Source organism: Lutjanus erythropterus, chromosome 5 (genome assembly GCF_056507025.1).
Source record: "Lutjanus erythropterus isolate fLutEry1 chromosome 5, fLutEry1.hap2, whole genome shotgun sequence".
NCBI lineage: Eukaryota > Metazoa > Chordata > Actinopteri > Lutjaniformes > Lutjanidae > Lutjanus > Lutjanus erythropterus.
In genome coordinates this window covers 28,310,399-28,336,898 of record NC_139321.1, presented here as the reverse complement: position 1 = coordinate 28,336,898, position 26,500 = coordinate 28,310,399, and the positions used below count along the sequence as shown (strand labels likewise).

The 26,500-nt window shown below is 39.4% G+C and overlaps 2 protein-coding genes across 6 annotated transcripts in view; one reads left to right on the top strand and one right to left on the bottom strand.

Annotated features, from left to right (window-relative positions):
* tnmd (tenomodulin) overlaps positions 1-10,030 on the top strand; it is an 87,563-nt gene extending 77,533 nt beyond the window's left edge. For both annotated transcript variants that reach the window (XM_084719543.1, XM_084719542.1), the window contains exons 6-7: positions 1,480-1,574; positions 9,519-10,030. In XM_084719543.1, coding sequence (XP_084575669.1) covers positions 1,480-1,574; positions 9,519-9,728 — 305 coding nt within the window. In that variant the 3' untranslated portion in view covers positions 9,729-10,030. The remainder of the gene's footprint in view (positions 1-1,479; positions 1,575-9,518) is intronic.
* An 8,808-nt stretch (positions 10,031-18,838) lies between these two features.
* Positions 18,839-26,500, bottom strand: part of elf1 (E74-like ETS transcription factor 1) — a 64,154-nt gene continuing 56,492 nt past the window's right edge. For all 4 annotated transcript variants that reach the window (XM_084719539.1, XM_084719538.1, XM_084719540.1 and 1 more), the window contains 3 exons: positions 25,857-26,049; positions 25,326-25,679; positions 18,839-22,461 (listed from right to left, as the gene is read on the bottom strand). In XM_084719539.1, coding sequence (XP_084575665.1) covers positions 21,696-22,461; positions 25,326-25,679; positions 25,857-26,049 — 1,313 coding nt within the window. In that variant the 3' untranslated portion in view covers positions 18,839-21,695. The remainder of the gene's footprint in view (positions 22,462-25,325; positions 25,680-25,856; positions 26,050-26,500) is intronic.

Below are 26,500 nucleotides of genomic sequence, written 5' to 3'. Positions count from 1 at the left end.
AATAAAATAAAACTTTGAATAAACGATTGAATAAATAAATGAATGAATGAATGAATGAATGACTATTTCAAATATAAAATAAAATAAATACAGATATGAAAAACAAACAAAACATATATTGCCCTATCCCTTTCTAACTTTTCCTTTATTAAGTCATATATCATAATATAATATAATATAATATAATATAATATAAACAACTAGTTTATTTACAACCCAAATAATCACCCAGAGTTAAAAAATAAATAAAAACCAATCCTGAGCCCAACGCTTCCTCATCCATATACCTCCCAAAAATGTCTTTTTTATATATAGTTTGTTAAATTGATTTTTCAAATCCACCCCACTTTTAGGCAGTGACAAACTGGGGTCAAAAAAAAAAAAAAACAGCCCTGGCATTTGCAACAGACGGGACCTATTTTCAAACACCTACTCAAAACAAATGTTAACGTAAAAAGCTTGAGATAAAACCACACAAACTGACTAGAATGCAGAAATTTGAGAAGTCACACTCAAATGACACACACTGTAATCACTAAAGTCTCTGATACACACCAACAACACCAGCCCAACACCAAAGAAAGCACCTGGATACTCTCCAGCCCCCCACGACCCTTCAGGAATAAGCAGTTACAGAAAATGGATGGATGGATGAATTAAAATCAAACTATTTCATTAAATTCACCATCTTGGTTTTGCATAAATACACCAAACTTGGCAGTGCCTTAACATAATATTTCATATCCACTCAACTTAAAGTTTCTGCCCTCACTTGACCTTTCCACATGCTGCTTTCGTTAGGACCATTTCATAAAAATGGAACAATTAGGACGATCAAATGTTCTGGGTTGCATGAATAACAAGGCTTATTATAGCAAAATTCACAAAGACAAAATTACTTTTTATCATTATTATTTCATCAATGCAATGATGACAGCAGCCCAAGTGCCCTCAATCATACTAAATAACAGCCAAAATAACTTGTTGAGATAAAGAAAAGCAATTCTTAAATGAAGTAAAAAGTAGAATATTTACCTCTGAAATCGAGTAGAAGTATAAAGTCACAGAAATAGAAATACTCAAGTCAAATACAAGTAACTCAGTAAATGTAAATGTACTGTTAGTAAAAATAGTATTCTATCACTGCTCATCGTCATCAGGAGTTTTGCCTCTCAGCACTTTGTCTCTAAAGACTATGTTGACTTTACAAATGAGGGTCTGTGGAAAATGATTAGTGTGTTAGTATCACAGCTGCAGCAACCCCACCACAGTTAGACAGAAGCATGAAAAAGCCTGGAATAAATTCCAGAGTATTTCTCCTGAATGTCAGTAATTAACATCAAGCCACGGAGGAAACAGAGTCTACAAGCCAAAAATTTAATCTAAGAGCTTTCTCATTTTACTTCTAACAATAGAAAAACTGCTGCTGAAACAATATAAACATCTCTTTCCTTTCTCTTTTTTTCTTTGTGAATTCAGACGCGGAGGAGGAAAGCGTGGACGCCCCCGACGCAGAGGTCACAGGTCAGCGTTTCGCCCGTGACGTCCAGGACCACGTCCCCGTAAACGACTATGTGAGTGGGCCACGTCGACCAGGGACCACACCACTAGATACAGTGAAACGACTTCAATCAGCTCCAGCTCTGCCTCGACTCTTTCTGCATATAAATCGCTCACTAATTGATGTTAAAACTGACTTTGTGCACCAGAGGGCATAGCAATTGCTCTATATATCTGTTTAAGTAAGGCCAGTTCATTGAAGACTCCCTTAATGTCTCTCCATTAATTGAGAGGAATATCCAGCCTTTCAAAGGCAGCAACTTGTGCCTTACAGCACCCGATACTTCCTTTTTTCACTTCCTTTTTTCTGCGGCGGTGGAGAGCAGTGTACAAAGGAGCACTCTCAAGGTCACTCATTGCCGCACAGATAAGTTTCATTTATTAATAAATGCTTTAATTATCAAAGTGTATAAAATGAATAGGAAGACCAAGTGGCGTATTTTGGTGTGCTGAGTGTAAACCACTCAATAATATATGGCTAATTATCCCTGACAGTGAGGGCAAATCATATACAGCAGTGTATTAAACAGGACTGATGCATTCACATTACATAAATTTCGCTGACAAAAAACACGTAAAGTAAGGGGAATCAGGAAGGGTGGGACGAGGGTGGTGTGCAGAGCGATGACACCGGTTGAAGAGAAGGGGAAGTGGGTCGATTGGGTGAGTCGGGGCCGGTTAGGTTTGTGTTTAGCTGGAGTGGTTAGGACCAAGGGGCTGTATTACAGAAACTTTCTAACTTGTACATCCTGATTTTTTTCCAGATAGGAAAAATGTTTTACACAAGCATCACAGCATAAAGAATGTATATACTTTTGCCAAATCTGATGGTTTGAGGAAACTGGAGGGGCTTAAAGTTAGAACAAGCTTGTTGTGGGGGGCCTCTGTACTGACCACTGAGCTGCTGTGGTAGAGAGAGGAGAAGGACAGGGTTTGGTGGTGGTTAAACACAATTATATGGATATGCACAGGTGATTGAATTAGAGAGGAACAGTTGGGTGAAACCTTAGTTATTAAAGCAATATCGCACTTGAGGTTGTGCCGTTGTACTGAATATCAGCACAGCTATGATTTGGTTGTATGCCAAAGATAATCACAGCCATGCTGATATTGAATGCAACAGCACAACCTCGATTGTGATGCAGTTTTTATTCAACAGTTCTACAGCAATAAGGGATGACAGATTGTGATTTCTTTGTTTATTTACTCATTTATTTGAGTCCGCCAACAAAAGTAATTAAACAACAGGACTGGAACTGGACTGTTGCCAAGCAATACACTTTAATATATTCTGATACAGTTACTAAGTACCTGTTACAAAATGTAGTCAGTAACATAATTCAAGTATCACAGTGGTTAAGTAATGTAACTTGATTACTTTCTGTTACTTCTGGATTGCTTCATCTTAAAATATGGTGAAATAGTTTAGTCTAATATGGTGTTAGGGCTGCAACTAACAATTATTTTCATTGGTTAATCTGTCATTTATTTTCTCAATTAATCAATTAGTAGTTTGGTCCATGAACTGTCAGAAAATTGCGAAAAATGTTGATCAGAGCTCAAGATGATGATTTAAGAAACTGAAATCAGACAATTTTGACTTTTTTAGAATTAAAAATGGCTCAAAATGATTAATCCATTAATTAATCCTGTCACAATCCTGTCTTGTATTTTTCAATCTGTCGATAATTTTCTCCATTGATCAATTAGATGTTTGCTCTATGAAACATCAGAAAATGGTGTTGATCAGTGTTTCCCAAAGTCCAAGATGATGTCCTCAAATGTCTTGTTTTGTCCACAAGTCAAAGATATTCAGTTTACTGTCAGAGAGGAGTAAAGAAACCTGAAATATTAATATTTAAGAAACTGAAAGCAGAGAATTACCTTTTTAATTTAAAAATAACAATAGATTAATCATTGCAGCTCTAAATGTTTTGTTAGGTTTATTGATTTCCTTTGTTTCACACAGTTTATCGTTTGATTGATTGATTGATTTAAACACTATAAATTTTCAAAAGAGGCCACCATAAAGAGCTGACAGCAGTGTGTGCACTGTGCATGGTATATCATTCTTTATTTAAAAATTGTAAACCTGCTAATAATCCCTATTTTTACTAAATTTATCTGTGATCTGATTACGACTTTTTTATCTGTAACTGTAATGGAATACAGTTAACTTGTTTTTGTATCCAGATTACATAATCCTGTAAAGTGGAGGGATACATGTAGTAAAAAGTCCCAATGTTGCTGTACTTTATATCAACAAATAACTGGAACTAGAAATAACTGTTGTATAAAATAACTTCATAAAATAGCAGTTTGCAGACTAAAGGTCCCAGCAACGTACACAGGTGCAAAGATATGCGACACACACATGCCCACACAAGTTCAGCACTCACAGGTGAATAGCCACTAAAGCTAAATTCAAGGATAATGAGTCGGGCTCCGTCTCCTCCTCAGAGCTGTGAGAAACGGCGAGGAGACACGTGGAGAAATGAGACGTCCTGTAATGTTGACATTTATCAGGCCCGTCCCAGAAACACCTCCCGCTCAACTCCTCAATTTCCCCCCAGCTCCTCTGTCTTCTCCCTCATCGTCTGTGGCAGGAGATGCAGCGCTATGCAATTAAAACATACCAGGGGATGAAAAACTCGGCTCTCCTTTTGAAACGTTCTGCCTCTATCAGCTGAGTTATGCATACCACTGCAATCCATTCCAGCAGCACATCCAGGCTCTGTTTGTGGGTCCGGTGATAACAAAGGCCTTTGTGGCCAAGCAGAGGGCAGGCAGCAGTCTGTAATTGGGAGTCTGAACTCTGGCTCATTCCAGTGGGATGCCATGTGTTAGCCAAACCTTTTTTTTTTTTGCTTGCTTCATTCAGAACTCATGTAAATGTGCACACAGTCAGGAAACAACTAAGCACACACAGTCTGCTGCTCGCACTATTTCTCTTTCTACCTACAGCCTTTCATCTATTACACACAAACTGAGCCCGACACATGAAAAACATGCGTTCACTTCATCTGCATTTCATACGTCTGAGTTTCAGCGCCTTCTTGCCACGTTTGTGTAGCAGAATAATTGCTTGAGTCCTTGTGACAGGCACTGACAGATATATGAAAGTGACCTTTGCCATGGCTGCCATGTCAGAGTGCAGTGTGTATGAGAGGTGGCCCTGGAAATCTCAAACTGAATAACTACCATCTGACAAGGCTGAAGGGATGCTGCCCCTGTCCTTGACCCACATAGCAAGGAGGATGGGCCTCCAATATGAGTTAACCTCACACGCATACACATGTTAACATGTTTGGTGTGTGTTTCCGTCCGTGTCGTGTTTGCATTGTGTGTTAAACTTGGGTCAGCCTTGCAAACCTCTGAGAACTGCATTCAGGCTCAGGCTGGATGGCTTCATGCGTAACAGAGGTGCAGGAAGCTGAAGGAATTCAAATCCATGAATGCACTGAGCTGTTTGTGCCTCTAGAGAAATCTCTACACTGAAGGTAAAGCTCCTTATCACTTTGGTAAACCGGCAGAGTTTACTGAAATACATGCCTATCGCCTTATTCAATTACATCCAATTTCATTGTCATTCCGCCTGACTGTTGAGCACAGACAGATGAGAATCTGTGATCGGGACAAGCGGCGAGGCATTCTCATATGTTGCACTGTCCTGTGCTGCTGCTGCTACATGAAAAAATAAAAACCCTTTTTGAATACAAAGCAGCATATGAAACAGAAATGTTATCTCTGCTGTTTTGATCCCAGAATGAATGTGATGAGCTCTCCTATGAGATTTAATAACACATCCAGGCATGTGCTTCAAGCTCATGAAGAGCGGTGATCAGCTTGTGTGAAATAACACCAACAAGTGTGGAGATTAGAGGAGTCGTGCTTTGATTCATTACATCTTATTGAATGACTGACGCAGTTTTCTACTCTGCAGACTCATTCATATCCAGTACCTCATATTATGCACAGAGGTGTCTCTATGTGTGTGTGTGTTTGCATGTGTATACGTGAGTGTGTGATGAAATCAGATGCAGCAAGGGGGTAATGGCTTTTACTCTTCATTAATGCTGCTTGTTTTTGAGTGACTGCCTCAGATTTCCCAAGGTGAACCATTCTTATCACTGCAGCATCCCACTAGAGACGGCAACTCAAAGCCAGAGTGATTAATATGTACCTTCCGTTTTAAAAGGATAGCTCTGATTAATTGTCTTTTAGGTACAATGCTGCTATTGGCTGTTTGTTTTGATAAACGCTGCATCATTTGAATAAAATATTTTCTTCATTTTCCGGAGCTCCACATTTCGTAACAATCCCAGTATTGGGCTGCGAGGAGCAGATAAGATTAGCATTGGTCCATTGACAGCCTTCGTGTTGTTTCCATAACAGATTGTTGCCTGGAAGCTGATGACCTGAAACTTGACTGAAACAATAAATCATTAAAAGCCTACCTGCGCTTGTCAGAGTAATAAATCAAACCCAGCTATACTTGATATCATCTGTCGCAGCCTTGCTATGTGTTTTAAGTATGTCTCACAAGTTTGTAATTTTACTCAATTTATCATAGCTCACATCAAATGCATGGCGTACTCTATTTTATGAGTCATGCTTATGGGGCATTTATTGTGAGGTGATTCTAGTCTGCAAGCAGCTGCAGGAAAGAAAACAAATATACTCAACAAAAAATGTAAACACAACACTTTTGTTTTAGCTGCAATTTTTTATGGGTTGACCTAAAAGATGTAAAAATTCTTCTATGCACACAAAAGGTTTGTTACTCTCAAATTTTGTGAACTACAGTGAGGTGAGGAGGTGTGGTGAGGGTTTAGCTAGAGTGCACTGGGCCTGGGTGTTTACTCCGCCTCTCAGGTGCCTGCTGCATTAAAAAAAAAAAACAAAGAATAAATAACAGGCAAGGGTCCCATCACACCTACCTCTGCAAGAATGTGGTCCTGAAAGACTCCCCAGCTACAAAGGTGCGAGAAGTCCTGGATTCAAATCCTGGATTTGCCCTCAATTTGTCACAGCCTGACTTAGAGGGTGAGGAAGATGGAGACTGCAAGCAAATAATATTAGTTTTATTCAAAAAAGTAACTTATAAACACAAAATTGTTGTGCGGAAAAGATGGGGTGATGCATCAGTACAGTCAGTAGTGACAGTAAGTGTGTATGTAAAGTGATTACTTCACAGATGAAAGCTCACATTCAGCTATAGATAACATTTTTTTTCCCAGGATGGCAGAGTCATGACCACCCTGATCTGCCCTCTGATTTCCTTACCCTAACCTAACCAACCAGTCTTCATGCTTGAACCTAACCAATCCAACCGCTGAAGGCAACAAGGATGAGACAGTTAGAGGCAGAGTAGGACAGTTCATGACTTTGCCTACCTGGGAAAAAAATTGTGAAATGTGAAATATACCGTTTTTACACCAAAATTAGCAAAGAGCGCAGTTTTGTTTTGGTTTTTAACGTGGCTAAACCCACAAAGAGTAGGCAGTTTACCATTTTCCCAATACCAGTAGAAGTTTCTCTCCTGTGTCACTGTTTGTACTTTTCTGTTTCTGCTTTATTTTACTGTTTCATGTTTGCTTTCAGCTGGATAGAGTTGTGTTAAGTTACTGCTGATGAAAACCCAGTGTTTCCTGATTGTGCTGCTTCACATAAAAGCTTTTAGAATAACAAAATATCTGGGGACTTTTTTGAGCAGAATTTAGAAGAAATACGATACGATACGATACGATACGATACGATGCTATACATCTATATTGTCAGCACACACTGAAATTTATTTTGCATCCCCGGGCAGCTCTGTTCAAAAGCTTGCACACAGATTTAACATATAGCACACGTGACACTTTCCAAAAGATGTACCAAAACAACAAATTGTCATAATAAATATAGAGTGCATATCACATTATATCCTGTTAGATCTCAGCAGCACACTGGATTTTTGTTTAGCAACAGGATAGACTGGTGTATAAAAGAATTCTTCAGCCTGTTGTGTTTAAATGGAGGAAGTCTGAATCGCCTGTTGCAGGAGAAAATATTCACCATTTAAAACATGCAAAGAGTCAGAAAATGTATTATTAGCAAGTCTAAGCATGCTCTTGTTGTGAGCTGCTTGAAAAGAGTGTAAAAATATTTATCCACCGTTTTACAAGGCGAGCATGCAGTCAGTAAAGAGGGTGCAAAGTCTGCTGTGCTGGTCTGATGCACCGAGAAAAACCAAGTCAAACCAAGCGGCACTTCTTTTTTTTTACGAGTTTAGTTTATGAAAAAGGAGCAAAAGAGTCAGAGAATTTCCTGATAGAGGCAACAAGCGCTCATAGCCTCTGCAAAAAAGAGGCAAAAATTAATATGTCTACCTGGGTGTCATGTTTACATCACTTTCAACTGGAGCTGGTCATTTGATGCTGAAGTGAATGCCAGCTCATTGAAGACAAAAGACAAATGTTAGTAGGTGTAAAAGGGGCTATCTAAATATCTTTTTTCACAATAAAACTGCACATTTTAGAGTGGCATTGTATTGTGATCAGTCCATAACACACCTGTGCAATAATCATGGATGGATTATCTGGGCTAACTTAGAAAACTTGTGAACAAAATTTGAGAAAAATAAACATTTTGTGTGACCTAAGAAGTCTTAGATCTTTTACTTCAAAACAGGAGCAAAACAAGTGTTATAGTGTAATATTTTTGTTGAGTGTACAATGTGTATTTGTGACCAACTACCCACCGACTCATAGATGCAAGGAAACCCCTAATTCCCCCACTTGATGTAGCAGGGGACCAGAAGGACTCAGCCGTGTGTTCCTGCGGGTCCTGTCCTCTTAAACAATTCCCACACATTCTCCACTCCCAGCAGTGGATGTGTTTTGTTCTGCACTGTTGCATGTAGCTGAGTCATTGTGAGCGCTTTGCGAAGAATTATGCCAGTTTGTTCTGAATGTGAAGTCATCGACTCCTGGATCGCAGCAGTTTAACGAGACAGCGCCAGCCTGTCTCTGGGGATTCATTTGCTAAAAGAGATTGAAATGTGGTCAAATGCATACTGAGGGGCAGTCGCTGCTTCAACTTGCGCGGTGAGTTAAGTGGCACTTCTCCGAACCCCATTTGTAGTTGCTCTTGATCAAAGGCATGGCACTCAGCCCCCACGAGTCGACGAGGGCATGAACCAACCAGCACAATGGAAAAATCCAAGGGCCATTAATTCTACCCAATTTACCTTTCGTTTGGGTTTCATTTGGCCCCTCTATAAATTCAGAGGCAGCCAGCAAGAGCAAATGAAAGAATCCTTGTTAGGCGATCATTACTCTGCTAATTGCTTTAGGAATGTGCCATGCACTTAAAGTCAAGGTCAGGGGGAGGGCGCCAAGACGTGGGGAGCTCTAATTTGAATGCTCTATTGGAGGAGGGGCTGCCATTTTGGTGCAGAGTGTGGGCTCCGGTCGAGGGAGTTAAGAGGTCAGAGATGAAAGAAATAGTGTAATTATGCTGGTAACTACCAACGTTAGAGTCCCTTTGATTGAAGATAGCACCGGTAGAGAGGCTGTGAATGCTGGATTCAGTGATGGGGGGAATTGTGCAGCCGGCAGTCATGCAACCTCCGGTATAATAGAAAGGTCAAGGGTATTATATCATGTTTTATGCTCCTGGAGCTTAAATGAAGCGTGCTCCCTCCCACCGCTATCTTGATCTCTTTGTCACAGTCATCAAGCATGGCACAACTTTGCATTTCCACAGACATCAATTCTGATCTTTTCACTCTTGTTTGGGTTTTACATATATTCGGCTGACCTACAAGCAGGCTCATCAATTCACGCCATCCTCCTCCTCTTCTTCTTCTTCTCTTCTTCCGTCTCTCCTGCCGTCCTTGCCTTCGGGAGGACTGGCATTTGTCATGTGTGTGTGTGATTGTAACCCTGCCCCTGCTCTTGTGTCCTCTGCAGAGAGACGTCGGCATCGAGCTGGATAACCGTCTGGACGACCGCGGCTACTGCTGCCAGTACTGTCACCGTGGTTACCGTTACTGCCGCCGCTACCACGAGCCCCTGGGTGGCTTCAACCCGTGGCCATACTACTACCAAGGAGGCCGGGTCATCTGTCAGATTGTCATGCCGTGCAACTGGTGGATTGCCCGCATGCTAGGGAGGATCTGAGGATGTCTGGGAGTTAAACTGTTGATGTCAGTGAAGGTGCTAATTTTCCCTTTGTGAGACCAAAGCAATCCATTGCACACAATTACTAACCAATCTGAAAGTTGGCCCACTGAGATTCAGTCAGTCTAAACAGTCTAAATGGCATTTTAAAGCGTTTTTGATTCTTTCTTAAAGGGCATTGGTCGTTTACAGCTGTCTAATTTTCTTTGCTTATCTACTCATTTAGTATCTTGGTGCTGTGGAATCAGAGCAATTTAACTTGGAAGATGTCACCAGAAACTAATCTGCTCTAAAAAAAAAAAAAAAAAGAAAAATGTTCACTTTATGGGTTATAAAGTTTTGTTCTGCTAATACTATTGTGTATGAAAATGTAGATACAATATAACAATGTAACAATATATGTTAGAGTCTGAGTAGTGCTATCACTTTAGCCATTTAACTAATTATCTAACTTTTGTCTTTAAAGGGATAGTTCAGATTACTTGATTAGGTCATCAGCAAAACGTATGGCCCTGTATGTCTTTTTTTTCTGATATATCATTATTGAATTAATTTGGACAAATCATTAATGCTTTGGCAGTATTGTTTGTACAACATTCTTGCCAATAAAGCATTTTGAATTGTCAATAGTGTACGCTACACTAATGATATTTTCACTCTTCACTTTCTAATTTAAAATACTGAAGTCACACAATAATCCGAACAAACCGCAGATCATGGCAGCAGTAGACCTGCAGCTCTAATTATGTGCATGGTAAAATTACTCATTTTGGGAATAGAGTTTGGTTTGAACAAGGAATATAACATCAGTTTCCCATCCAAAAAAAAGACAGTGTGACAGGAAGTTAAAGCAATGAAAATATTCTCAATTTAGCATACAATTAAAACTGATATTGATATTTTTGGGTTTACTTTTTTAAGTAGCTAAAATAGACCTACGTTTTGCTGCTGACCTTGTCCACAGCCGTACATAGCTTAGCTTCTGTGCTAATACACCTCTCTGCTTCTCCAAACTGGCAGCTGTGGTGCTCACCTCCATCTACTGTAGCTAATACACTGACTATCCATAGGTAAATCATACAACCGCACTTCAAATATTCCGAACTATCCCTTTAATGTTGCTTATATAAGTGGCAGATATAAACCCGCCCTACATCCACCACAAGATCTCCATAAAATTAAGTCAACATTATAACAACAACACAGAATAAACAAACTTGACTGGATGCATACAGGAAGAAAAACTATTAGAAATTATGTGAAATATGCAAAACATTGATTCCTGAGAACTGGGACAAAACTATATTTTGATGGGGTATAGATTTTTACTTATTAAACCTTGTAAGGGCCCAACCTCCAGAGTTGATGTCAAATGGAGTTGACAAAATGTTTTTTCAGTCGTAGTGAGTATCCATTTTATCTTTAAAGTTGTTCAGAGTTGTCTTACTGCTAATCAAAATATACATTTTTATGCCATAATTCTGATTTAGCTTTGATTTAGAAGGGCTATGATGTCCTTAGGGTAAAGCTAACCCTTTTTATACCTGATTAAATCATGTTTTTGTAAAATTCTGAGTTGACTCATATCTGGGACACAATTTTAAAGGACCAACATTTTCATTTCAAAAATCATTTTTAAAACAAAGATTAGATTATAAAAGCACATTTTTAGAGTGATGTTATCAGTGCGTATTGTTAGTTTTAGATTTTGAAGGCTTTTATCACATTTTTGTCTGGAATGAGGGTTTTCTGGCATAGAGCAAGCTTAGAAATGAAAAAAGTAATGCAGACCAAAATATTTTATTACAGACATCCTTTATTTTCACAAAAAAAAAATGGAATCAGGGTGTTGGTATGAATATTTTTTAAGTTTTTCGGTAGGACACGGTTTGTCCCAATTCTCAAGAATGTGTAGGCAAAATACAATTACTCTACTACATCCAATATATTCAAATTAAGACAAGATAAGAAAAGATAAAAATACTAATAATACTAACAGTACAGAAATAGAAGAAGCTGCTGATGACTGAGCCTGGAGATTTTCCTCACTGGCTCCATGTATCTTCCTTTATTTGTTTTTGGTATTATGTTAAACTAAGGAGGTATAATTAAAGATGCACAGATCTCAGCTGTCTTTTGTGATGTAGTTACTGTTGTGTTATCCTCCATTGTTTTCCCTAGTTGTTGCCTGCCACCAGAATGCTTTAAATAGTGCTACTGTTCAAACAGTTTCTTCTTTGCTGAGGCGATTTTTTAATCTGTAACACCACATCTCAATCTGTCGAGCTGAAACAACTCTCATCTGCAACCGACGGATAAGCAAGCGAGATAGACATTTGTAATTGATGTTCTGTCATCGGAATAACAAGGTGCATAAATGCCCAAGAGTATTCAAGCTATGTGAGATATTCAAAAGTTAAACAGAGAGACAAAAATGGAGCACTCCTGTTGTCATGGTTTGCTTTGAAGACTTCTGTATGTTTCTCTCTCTTTCCATGTTTTTTTTTTTCCAATTAAAATTTCATTGTATGAATAATCTCAGTTGTCCCATCATCATATGAAACAATAAGATTTCCTCAAAAGAAACTTAACACCCCGGGGTGTTTATGTGCACATAGATGCAGTGTGGGTTTGAATCTGACTCATAACATCCATACACACTTAGATATAAGAGTTCCCAAGGGTTCCTCCTGAAGAGCTGAGGTTCTACCAAGAACCATTTCCTTCTGAGGAGCCATTTTTTTAAAGAGAGGGTGCATCGAGGGTTCTGTTAGACCCAGGGTTGCATTAAGAACCCTTTTCATCCACGAATCCTTTGTGGAAGACAGAGTTCTTCAAGGATTTCAAAAATCCTTGAAGAACTCTGTCTTCAAGGGTTCTTTGTACCCTAGGGGTCTCAGTGGAACCACCTGGGTGGATTCTAGATGGAAGAATTGTTCTTAATGAATTGCCTGGTTAAAGAAAGGCTAAATTAAAAATAAAATTAAAATAAAACTCTTGGAATACAAAAAGGTTCTCTGTAGAACCCACTGAGTGTGCTCTATATAATACCCTTAGAATATAAAAAGGTTCAGAGAGAACCTAAGTTTGTTCTTGATAGGACCCTTGGAGAACCCTTGGGTTTGCGATAGAATGCCCTGGGTGAGTTCTAGATAGCACTCTTGGTGGAACTGTTCTGGCTGGAACCTGTCACAGATGGTTCTGAGTATAACCCTTGAAGTATGGTTCTAGATCAAACTATCTGAAAGGGTTCCAACGTTTATAAAAAGGGTTGTTGAAGCTGAAGAACCCTTTATGGTTCTAATTAGCACTTGTTTTTCTCAGCGTGTAGAATAGACAGACCTCCATTGATCCCACAGCTCATTAGCACAAACACTTAACGTCAAGTTAAAAGTGTCTTGACAAGAAGAACTAGACATGTATACATGCTTTTATTGTTTATATTTTACAACCTGAGAGTCTCTTGTGTATTTGATACATAATGATGCATTGTTTTGCCTGCTTAGTAAATCCTGATTTTGCACTCATCTCGGCTCAGTGTAGTAATAATGTCAGTGATATCAATAATATTTGGCAGTGAAATGGATTTTGTGAAAAAGAGGGCAAAACATATTACTGTATGTAAATGTTTTATGGATATGCTCATAAATGGAGTTCAGACTGCAACCATATTGTTATTTTTAAATCAATAATGTCAATAGCCCAAAGCAACATGTCAAGTAAAAAATAGTGGCATGAGTTAACAAATGCAATAATTGCAAACATACTTCAAATAAACTGACAAGTGTACCGCAAAGCCCCCCGAGGCGTTTCTGAAAAGTTCATAAAATCAGTGTTTATATAATTCATTTCTCACTATTTTCCCGCTTATCACATCAAATAGTCGAGTGTTTATTAAAACGGATGCATTCAGCATGCTGGTGTTGCCACTGCCGGTGCTGGGAAATAGTGTAAAGTGTTATTTTTTGTAAGATGCTGTTAGTTGTCTATCAGGCGAGGTCTCCGAGGACTCTGAGGACTCTTTTGTGTAGTTGTGAGAGTAAATTGCCATGGAAGCCCTGAGAGTCGCTCTGAATGGGATGGCTCACCCTGACTGGAGAGGCTGATACAGATATTACAGCTGGTTCCCTGAGAGCTCCTCTTGCCTGTTGGGACAAAAAGTCCAATATTAACCATGAAAGTCAAACTTTAAAGTACAGTCATCTCACAATTAAAAAAATCATCACGGAGGAGACCCAGAAAGACACTGGATGACGATGATACTGCACATGCACCTATATTAGGGCAAAAAAGAAGAACCAGGGCCAGTATTACAGAAACTACCTAACTTACAGATCTTACTGTAAATGTTTGGTAACCATGGTAATTAGAACATACAGAAAAAGGCCATCACAGATTAACAATTCCTAAGTCAATGTTCCTATCCTAACTTGAGATAGGAAAAGTGTATTACACAAACATCCTAACATCCTACAGTCACACTCACACTCCCCCTCAGTTTAGGATAACTGTTAAGCTGTCCTAACTTCACCTCTCCACCTGTAGTGGTAGCTAACTTTCTAGCTAAGAGCAGTGTTCACTAACAATAACCAATGTTAGTGCTGGCTAACAGTAATTGACAGTAGTGTTAGCTAACAGTAGCTAATGACAGTGTTAGCAACTGCTCTTTTATTGCTTTTACAAAATGGATTTTGGATATGGTAGAGACTGTCATCTTAGTCTACTTTGTTTCTTTTATGTGCCAAGTTAGCCGCATTGTAAATGATAACCACCGAGCCGTCCTAACCTTCTCTTTTCCACCAGTAGTAGTCGCTAACTTACTAACTAGCCGGTGGTAGTGTTCACTAACAATAGCAAATGGTTCTGTTAGCGGACAGTAGATAACCCAAGGAATCCAGGAAGAATAGCTGTTGCTACTGCTGCAGCTAATGGGGCTCCTAATAAATAAAATAAATAATGGTGTTAGCTAACAGTAATTAATGGTAGTGTTAGCTCACAGTAATTAACGGTAGTGTTAGCTCACAGTAGTTAATGGTAATGTTAGCTAACACTAGCCAACGGTAGTGTTCACTAACAATATGAATGTACAGCTTTTGCAGCTGTTTGCTAACAATGTGAATAATGTTACCTAAGAGGAGCTAACACAGTCTTCACTGACAGTGACTAACGGCAGTGTTTGCTAACAGTAGCTAACAGTGGTGTTAGATACTGTTAGGAGATTTTGCTCTTTTAATGCCTTTAGACAATTGATCCCAGAGACTTTTTACTATCTTTACCTACTCTGTTTCTTTTATCTACCAAGTTAGCATTTTTGTAAACACCCCCCAAAAAAAGACAGATTATTACAAAGTTGTTTGCCCAGCAAAATGAGAAAAGTAGTGCAGTTGCTAGGTAACAGACATAGAAATTAACAATGTTGGATCGAGTATTTATGAGTTCCTAATATGAGATAAGATAAACTCAGATAAATTAGGATCCCTACAGCTCGTTAGGATTTGATTCTGTAATAATAAAATTGGGAAAAATCATATCTTAGACTTAGCCTAATTTAAGACTTAAGATAGTAAATTTCTGTAATCCGGCCCCAGTTGTGGCACGCTGCCATGTTGGTATCCAATACACAACTCTCCAAAGGTCATTGAAAGAATCTAATATACAGCAAAAATGTACAGCTTTTGCAGCTGTATGCATTCAGCGTTCATGGTTTCCTTTTCAAATTGTGTTTCATAATAATTTGATGTTGAGCAAATTCATGTGGCTCAATTAACAGGGTCATTAGTCACTGCAGTTACAGACCAGGAGGACAAAAAAAAAACCACATCTGTATAAACTAAGATTAATTTATGTTCCTACAATATATGATGTAGTTCAATACCATCTACACTAGATATAAGGCAAATCTGTGCATCTGGGACAGTGAACTCCTCCCTTGCAGACCACAGTGAAAGCATACGAAGCCCTCCACAATTGTTCGCATGCTGTCTAGGAAAACCCCCCTCCGGCACTTGTTTATCACTGTTTTGATGAGGAGAGGAAACAAGATCGACTACTCTGCAGGATAAACAGAGATACGGAGCGTCTAGCAGGTTAGCACAGTTCAAAGGATTTTGCCTGGCTGGCCCGAGGAATGGCCACTATCATCGAGGCTCACATGTGAATTAATTCCTTTTGTTACTTATCAAAAATGCAGGGGAAAAACTTCACTCCCAGCTGCTTATTTTCATTTCAAATAATCGCTTGTTCATTTAGATCCCTCCCCGAGTTGCTATTCTGGGGCAAAGGAGAGTGAAAACCAATGTATGAGGAGTGTCTGTATTTAGATTAGTAACCTGAAGGAATACTTCTCTCTCAAAAACAGGCTGAGGCACAGGCACTGTGGACGAGACACATGTATTACCAGTGCCATCTTGTGTGGAGAGAGGTGTACTGCTGCAAAATCAAACCAGACATTGTTATTTTTTTCACTTTTTTTTTTTTTTCAACATCTTAAACCATGCCACACCTGCGGTCCTTAAATACTTGTATGAGAAAACCTTCAAATTTTAAAGCACTCTATTTAAATGTAACCTTGGCTGCAGGTTGTCAAGTCAACAGACTGCATTATATAGCTGCAATGGCCGTGAGACTGCAGTCATCAAGTCCTTCTCTCCGTAATGTTGCAGTCAGTCTGGTGACCTGATGGTTAAATAAGCTCTCCCTGTACTGTTCCTGCTACAGGCTGGAGGCACAATAATGTCAGCCGTCATCCTTCAACTGCTCCCACTGTGAGAGGCAGCATGGCACAGCAGTAAACACTCGCGCTGTGTCAGTGGCTGCAGGCGACACAGAAATAGTCCTCCTCTCCCAGGACCCGACTCTCGCTCCGTCTTCAGGGTTTCTGACTCACTAACCAAAGGAATAGCACAGACGTAACGGCTGCTAGTAGCCTTTCATTATTTTAGTAATCCATAACAACCTCCGCTTACCATATGGCAGGCGATCGATGAACTGCTGAACAGAAAAAGCAAAGTGTCTCTTTAGATGTAATGGAGGGTTGTTTGGTGCTCAATGTGGAGCTTGTGCGATAATTTGAGACTCGTTTCAAACTATTTTCCCGTCTGCAAAAAGGCTGAAGATGTTTACTGGTGTGAAGAAGGTTGAGGCTGTGGCTGAAACCTCTGGCCTTGTTTTTCTGTGTGTGTGTGTGTGTGTGTGTGTGTGTGTGTGTGTGTGTGCATGTGTGTTAACCCTATGGCAAGATTGGCTTGCGTGGTACACAGCTGTGCATGTGGGTGTAGACAGAGTAAGGCACAGTAGGCAAGTCCTGCTGCCAGACAGCTTCCTCAACGCCACCACCTTCCCTCCTCGACCCTGAACACACACACACACACACAATCCAAGCCAATCCCAACACATACACAACAACATAACACATGCTCTAACAGAATCAATCCAATTGTGTAACCCTTTCACTCACCAACCACAGCCTAAACACACACACAAACACACACACTCCTCACTCTGCAAGCTGTGGTGACAGACTCGGCTGTGTTCAGCTCTGGGCATGTCACATGCTAATGTATTCATCCACCCACAGCAACTGGAGAAGCAGTGCTCTTAAGTACAGTCCAATCAGTCTCTGGCCTGCTAATGGCCCCAATCCAGTTTCCTACAGTAGCTTTTTCTTTCTCTTCAAATGCCATGTGGTCGAATGTCCCTCAGAACTGCAACAGTCCAACAATACGACTTTGAGTTTCCAAGGCTGAAATACTTCATTTTCATTATCTCGACAGAAGAAATTAATTGACTTAGTAACCCCCTTTGCAAGCTATTTGTTTCCAAATTTAATTTAAAAAAAATTGTGAGACATTTTATCTGTGCCTCACACAATTTCATAATACTTTGTCTGACAAACAATAATAAGAATTACTGACTCATGTTATTTTTTCTTTTTTTTTTCCACAGCCAAGCTGTCAATTTGCAATTTACAACCATGTCTGTCCAGACTCACGTAATATGTGTAGTGGAGACTTGATAAAAGGTATCAAGTGTAATTATCACTCTATTAACATATTTGATTCCACAGAATAATTTCCTTAAAGAAACATGCTGTCTTCACTTACAGGTTACAGGTATACAGAGGACTAAGGGAAGCTGAAGATTATGATGTTACAGTGAAGCTGACCTTTGACCTTCTGGATATAAAATGTCATCACCTCATCATTTAATCCTATTTGTGTGAAATTTTCTCATATTTAGTCAATGAATGATGAAAAACGACCACCAGTATTTATCAGTTCAACCTTGAGAGCAAGTGGATGTTTGTGCCAGGTGTTAATGACACTCTGCCCACATGTTCCTGAGGTATTACATTCACAAGAATACAACAGATGTGAGGTCACAGTGTCCTTGTACTTTGATGACCAAATCTTAATCAGTTCATCCTTGAGTCCCATTAAATGTTTGTGCCTGATGTAACAAAATTACCCTCTGGTGTTGCTGAGTACACAACAGAAGTGAGATCACAGTGACTTTCACCTGTGACAACCAAATTCTAATCAGATTATTCTTGAGTCCACGTGGACATTTGCGTCAAATTTGAAGAAATTCCCCCCAGGCATCTGTGAGATATCATGTTCACGAGAATATGACAGACATTAGATAACAATGACCTTGACCTTTGACGACCAAATTCTATTCAATTCATCCTTGAGTCCAGGAGGACATTTGTACCAACTTCAAAGAAAAATGCCTCCAGCCAATCTTGAGATATCACAATAATGAGAATACGACAGATGTGAGATCACAGTGACGTTTGAAGACGAATTTTTAATCGGTTGATCATTGAGTACGAGTGGACATTTGTGCCGAATTTGAATAATTTTCCCTCAGGCATTCCTCAGATATCACATTCATGAGAATACGACAGATGTGAGATTACAGTGACCTTCATCTTTGACAACCAAATTCTTAACAATTCATCCTCAGCATTCTTGAAATATCTTGTTTATAAGAATGACTAAACATTGTCATTCACTGATGAAAAGCATAATGCCTCTGCGCTGGTGACAGCCATGGCCAGCGGCATTATATTTTCCCCATAATAAAAAAAAAAACAAATAAAGAGCATATTCAGTGAAGAAGATTTTCTTTTTAATTAGTACATTGACTTTTTCTTAAAAATCTATTCTATATTCAGCATAAGGGAGGGAATTCACAACCCAAAACAAGAGAAGCAACAAAACAATGAGCAGTGGACATACCTCAACATCTCACAGACAGCAGTGCTTTAAGGAAAACACAGGGCAGATTATATACAATGCAAAAAAAAGCAGCAAATCCCCACAGAATGGCTGACAACTTTTGATGCAAATGTAACCCAGTGTAATAATTGATTGTCAAAAAATTTGCATACGCATGTACTTAAGCATGTTTACATTCAGAGTGTCTTTGCGGACCCAGAGCCCTTTGGCTGATGTGGGGTTGTAAAGCAGCGTTTAACTCCTGTCCTTAGGTGCCAGTGCGGATGGAGGTCAGTATGTCTGAATGTCCTCACTCTGCAGCCACAGTCTGGGTGGAAAATACAACCAATTTAGCTGTGATACCACTCAGGATCAATATGGCTTCATCCCCTGGCAGGACCGAGGGGCCAATCGCATGGCTGGCCCGAAAGGTCCTTAACAAAGTGGGACAGCAAATAAAGAAGGCACAGACTCAACTGACCCAAAGAGCAGGAGGAGGAGGAGGAGAGAGAGAGAGAGGAGATGGGACAAAACAAAATGAGACAAGAGGAAAGAGGAAAGGAGAGGAGAGAGGACACATGAGAACACGGGGAGAGAAGAGGGTGGTCAATAGTCAATTAATTGATTAGCTGTCAACGATTAAATTCATTGCTTACTATTTTGATAACTGATTAATTGTTTTGAGTCATTTTTTAAAGCTACTGCAAGGAGTTTTTAATAGGTTATGAAACTGTCTCAATTTAATACCAATGCTTCTATATGACTGACAAAAGAAAACAAGATCGGCCATTTCTGCATAGTTGTTTTTAATGTCTGCTGCCAGGTTGGAAGCTCAGTAAAATCAGCTGAAATTAGCCTGTTTACATTTTCCTGGGCAAACTTACGGTGAGTAGCACATAAACCAGTCAGTATGAATTTTATTTTTTATGTTATATGCTGTGGTTATTATGCTGGAAACACTACCACTTTTGCCCATGGGAAGCTCCAAATCAACTAAATATTGAAGTTCCTTGAAGTAGCTCTAAGAAAAAGTCAAAGTTCCCTGATTTTAGCTTCTCAAATGTGAATATTTTCTTGTTTCTTTGCTGGAGCAAAGAACTATTCAATGAATCGAGAAAGTGGTAATTGATTGAATATAGTCATTAGTTGCAGCCCTAGATACAAGATGGCAAGAGAGGTGACAAGGCAAGAGGAAAAGACAGGACAGGAGACGAGGCCAGAGGAGATGAGGAGAGGAAGAGGGGCTTTAAAAATAGCACTGACAAATAACTAAGAAAACTTGAGATATGATTTCAAAGACATACTGATTTGAGACATTATGCAGTACACAGAACATAATATTTTTGAATGCATAGTCCCTACTGCTTAGCTGTTGAAAAAGGTAAAGAGGTATGTCTGCAGGAAAAGAAGGAACCAAAGCACATTCAGTACGTTTAAATCAGACACACGACAGGGCATTATCTACAATAAGAGAATATAACAGTGGAATAATGAATGTGCACTGAGCACTCGAGTCCAAAATTCAACAAAATACCAAAGCTGATTAAATGGAATGCTATACAAATGAAAAATGTTGGTCTTTAAAAAAAATTACCAAATAAGCTTCCTGGTATCAATGTTCATATTCTTTATATTTTCCCCCATGTTTACACATGTAAATAGAAGACAAATGTGCCTTTTTTATACAGAATTTAGAAATTCACAAAATAAATAAATTCGCTATGGCCTTAAAATTGAATCTCACTTGTATATTATATGTATATATATATAATTCCATTTCATATAAACAGGATTTAAACCTCAGAGCCTCTGAAGCAGAGGCTGATAAAATCTGTTTTATCCTGCGTATTCTTTCTCTCCATTTGTGCCTCCCTATCTTGCTGTGCCTCCGGTCTGCAGCTCTATACAAACAGTTTTGATGTTGGACTGTCCTTGGTGGACAGAAAATGCCCATTTCCATAGTAACACAGTGTTTTAAGGCCAGGGGTAATAGAGAGTGAATGCATAACTTTTTTTTGTTTATATGAAAATAAATGAGTAATAAGTTCTTAGATGTCTGAAAGTCTGAAAAGCCATTTAGTCCGTTTTTTCATCGTTCTCCCAGACGTTTCAATGGAAGAGTTTCAGGCTGTCTGAACTCCCTGTAAGGCACTCTTCAATTAAACTCTGAGATGTGGTTTTCACCTGGATGCCATGACACAGCGTCCATCCCTCATCCACGGGAACAGAAACACACACACGCCCTCTGCAGGTGTGCAGAAGTCTGATTTCATTGCACCATTTTGGCATTCAATCCCCAGTTTTTGGTTTGTCACATTCTTCTCTTTAAACACAGTCCAATGAGATGTAAGGTAAGAAAATGACTAACTGGCACATTTGGTAGACAGGGATCCCTGGTTTATCCGATGGCTGTTCTCCTTGAGGGGGAGCTTGTTGTACTATGTTGATGTGTGTGTTTTCCTCTGTATCTGTATCTGTGTGTGTGTTTGTGTGTGTAGAAAATAATCCCAAATCTGAAAAAGTGACTTCTTAGAAAAACTAAACACTCCCTTGATTTTTTTTTAAAATTAGGCACATGGTCACAAAACATGTGAGTAAACAATATATCCTGAGGCTGAACAGACCAACTGCTACGAGCAACTCACTGCAAGATCCCGCGCTCTGATCTCTGATCAGGAAAAGAAAAGTCAAAATGGATTCAATGGGTGTTTTTTGGTTCAGCTTGTGTGGAGGAGTCCTGCAGCCCCTAAGCCTCCGCAGGCTCTGTCTTTATCTGGATAAAGTTTGCAGGCAATTGGACTGACAGCGGCAGCTCCTGCAGGCCTTTGATTCCCTGCTCAGGCTGCAGGGACATCTCCCCACGCACTTCCAGTTCCTCCACCGGGGTCAGGCCCTCACTAGGGCTGCTGCTCTGGGAGGAATGTCCATTAATTATAGTTTCACTGGCAGCCTCATGGCCCTGGCTTTGACTGGTATCAATGATCACAGTCCTGTACTGCAGCTCGGCTTCCCCTACCTCAATCTCTTCTTTTGCAAACGTATTTGCCAGTGATGGATCGCCATTCACCATCGACTGGAAGTAGCTGGGGTCCAGGAGCTCCTCTTTGACCTGCAGCCCCGGGAGGTCGCTGGATTTGAGCACAGTGGCAATTACGGTGCCGGGCTGCTGCGCCACCATGGTCTGCCCGCAGGTGGTGTTGATAGTGACCAGACGAGGGAGGCCATTGAGGTTGGAGGCGGTGGAGCTAATAACTCCTGGAGGGGAAGTGCAGGAGGAGGAGGTGGAGACGGCGGAGACCAGGAGCTGCTGAGGGAGGCCGTCCTGCAGGCTGCTGGCCGACTGGATGGTGAGCACATCTTTACCGCCTGCTGTGGTGGAGGGCACGGTCTGGAGGATGACCCGGGGTGGGGAGCAGTGGCTGGAGTCCCCATTGGTCAGGACAGTGGTAAGGGGAACAGATTGAAGAGAGCCAGAGGATGTCAGGACCATGGGAACTGAAGCAGGAGCAGTCCTGAGAAGACAAAATAAACTGAGTATGTACTCATGTATCTTCATCTTCTCTGACAGAGCTGTTGTAATTCAATATTCAGTTTGTATCTGTGCAAATATAGACAAGGATTATTTTTTAATGGAACCCTATTGAGAAATTTACCCAGCGCACAGCTATGATCCAAAACAGCAGCACTAATGCCCTTATTAATATAACAAACAGCGTTGTCAGCTGTACGGCAGAAATCATTATTCTCCTTGATTCCTAAATGCAGACAGTGTTTAACAGCTTAGAAAAAACCCAGATGACTGATAATATGCTTATTATACAGGCAGTGGACACAATAATCCAAAGAGTTGGGTCAACACCTCTCTGACATCAACAAAAAAATGAAAATTATAAGCTTAACAAAGGCAGTATAGATAGTATACTGCAGCACTACTGGATTAGATTGGGTTATGTGATAGATCAGCTCCACATCAAGGGTTTAATCAGTTTATCTCATTTTCTGAAAGGCTGCCTTTTCAGACACAAAGTTGAACTCCATTACAAATACCAGCTATTAATAAAAGATTAACATGGGCTGAATCAGTCATATTATGTGAATTTCAAGGACAGCTGCATTTCTGTGCATGTGTGTTCACGTATGAGCAAAATCTTCAAGTAAGTGTGTGAATAAATTATCTTCATGCCTCAAAAACTCATCTGAAAAGACTTTAGGAATTATGCTTAATTTGCTTTGTTGCTGAGAGTTAAATGAGAAGAGTGTTATCAGTCTCGTTTTTGCCCAGTTCAATATATGTAAGACTACAGCTGACAGCTGGGTGTCTTAACAGATGGAATCTGCAAGTCTGTCTGTTCAAAGGTAATAAAACCTGCCTCTAAAGCTCACTGATTAACAAGTTACATTACCAGGAACCATGCGACTTTTTAAGAGTTAACCTGAACCAAAAATTTCCAGCTCTTAAAGTCTTTATCATCAAATTACATCACATCAAACAGTTAATTGTCAGGCCTACTAAAATTCCTTTATTCCCACCACCATTAATGTATACTGTCACACTGTTTATTTTACCAGCTGTTCATATTAACTTTCATTGTATGGTTTCATCATGATTATTTAAAGAACCGATGTGGGGATTCAGTGGCATCTTTTCACTCTCCACTTACAAGCGCGTAGGAGAACCTACTGTGGCTGTGAAACAAGTGAAAAACACGACAGGTTGTATCTAGAGCCAGTGTGTAGTTGTTCCATTCTGGGTTACTGTAGAAACGTGGTAGTGCAAGATGAAAGGTTTGTAAAGGCAGACTCTGTGGAAAAGAATTCACATCCTCTGTAGAAATAAATGTCCAATTCTAAAGCAACAAAACAACAAAGATTCCTATTTTTTCCTATTATACACCAATGAAAACATACTTTTGAATATTATATTCCGTTTCTGCCAATAAATCTTTGTAAATGTCACACACTGGACATTTCATTTTTGCTAATTTTAACAGAGAACTTATCTAGCTAGCTATGAATGACAATGATGTGATGGTTTCATTTAAAATATTTTTATAAATAATATTTATAATATTTTTGTTCTACATAAAGTGATTGTATAGATGAATGAAACCCCAAATTATGTTGAAAATCAAGCGTTTTTCAAGGCGTAAATTCAAATTCAAGAATATTCCTAACCTTGACAACGTAACGGTTAAAATCAAACATTTTCCAAACATTCAAGACTTTGTATGAACCCTGTAGTGTGAAAAAACGACATGTTGTGGTTTGGAGTCTTTTCATCACTGTGAAGTTGTCAGGCTAGTTGTTTTCCCTTGTTTCCTGTCTTTATGCCAAGCTAAGTTAACTTGGCTGCTGGCTTTCACTTCGTATTTAGCATTCAGATACACGAGTGATATCAATCTTCTCATCGGGGGAAGAAAGAGAAGGCCATACTTTCCCAAACTGTTAATCTGTCCTTTCAATTTTTTTTTTAAAGAATTTGGACCAACACAGTCAAAATGAAAAAGCTGAGAAGACTCTAAATTTTAAGGCAACTTACTGTAGATATGATACAAGTTTTCTCAATTACAAATCTTTTGTTGAGATAATTTACTTTTCTTTTTTTTTAAAAAAATTGAATTGCAGAGTTTTAGAAACCTGCCAAAAATGTATTTGTTTGTATTTGTATTTAAAAAATTATTGAGCACAATTACTGAAGTTAAAGAAAATAATGATAAATATTTTAATATTTTTACTTAAAAACATTTAATTTTAAAGCACCCAAATACTGACAAATCAGGTTCTCAGCTCACTGGGAACAATTTTTTGAATACATTTTTTCCCTGAGTTTCTAAAACTCAAACATTAAAGTTTATCTAAAGAGGATTTCAACTAAAGATTACAGGTCTGCAAACCTTTTTTAGTTTATTTCAAAACTTAAGAATTTGAGTTAGGCTCAAAACTCAAAAATCTATTGCAGTTTTGAGTTGTTTCACCCCCTTTTTTTTTTTTTTTTTTTTTCTTACAGTGAGGATGCGTTCTGAGCAGGACATTTTACAACTGTGAACTCCACATGTGAATTGTGAACATTTTAGGACGTTGTTTCATAATTATCTCAAACACTTTGTTGATCTTTCTGTGCTGCAATTTCATGTCACTTATCCAATGAGATATCGATATATCCTCAATACTCTAATGCACCCTGGCTGATTCATCAGTCTAGCTCTAGTTTGAAACATCATTAAACCTCTGATCAGAGATGAATTTTCTAGCACCCGCTGAGCTATATTAAAATAAAAATGAAATGAAATCATTCTTCATTTAACTGACAGTCCCTCTCCAAAGACCTCTGGATAATTCATACTGTGGGAAACTCTGGTAAAAGAGTGTAATTTACCTCATAGCTTGTGCTGGGTCTTGTACAATTGATGCCTGGCTGGCCTGCAACATGTGGACAGACTGAAGAAGCTGCTCGGTTTGTCCGCCGTTGACTTCATGGTACAGACACTCATCATTAGGCTCCTTCTTCATCTGTTTCACTGAGGTGTGGTGTTGACTGTGAGCCCTCCCGTGCCCTTTGGACCCTCCACGGACCATAGAGCGCCCGTTGGTAGTTTTCTGATTCCCATAGTTGGCATCAGAGCCTGCATCTTCATCGTCGATTACCACCAGATCAGCTGGCATCTCCTTGAACTGATAGACCAGCCGCTGGCCCTCCACTTTAGCCAGGATGCCTCTCTGATAGTAGTACCTAGAGGAGAAAGAGGAACTATTTATCACATTATAGACATCCTTCAAATTTAACAGCTTCGTAAAATCCCTCCAGTTATCATGAACATATCTGCAGAATCATGTCTGCAGGCTTCAGAGCTAAACGGGAGCTAATGAAGCTGTGGAAAATGGAGCTCATTGGTATGTTCCCTCCTACCTGAGAGCTCTTCCCATGGTCTCATAGTTCATGTCAGGCTTGTTCTTGTGTTTGCCCCACAGCTTTGAAACAGCCTTTGAGTCGACCAGCTTAAAGATGCCTTTCTCCCGCTGTGTCCACTTGATGTATTTGGGACAGGTGTTTTTATCCTGCAGTAAAGCCAGGAGGAATTCCCAAAGGTAGATCGTGTTGCCTGCAAATTGAGGGAAATAAATTGAGTCATGTTTTTAACATTCCAGCACATCAGACATTCATGTTGGGGCCTTGGAGCTGTGCTTTAGACATCTATCTATAATTCATTTAGCGATTTACAGGGTTCTTGCACATATTTCATTTCAAAATTCCATACTTTTCCAGGCTCAAAATTCCAGACCACATTCAACTTGGAATCCTTCACCAACCAGGTTTCATATTTGGGAGTGTCAAGCCAGCTCTCGGAAAACTTGCATTTACCCATTGTGGTTGTTGCTAACTTCACAGAAAGTTGTGACAATGTTCCATTGTCAAACATCTCTTCCCAAGGAGGAAGTAAACTAGCTTGTGCTACCTATACCCTACTTATTTTCCCTATGATATTGAATAAGTAACATTAGATTGTTCTCTCCATATTTTAGTCACTTTTATAAATAACTAAACCAAACCAA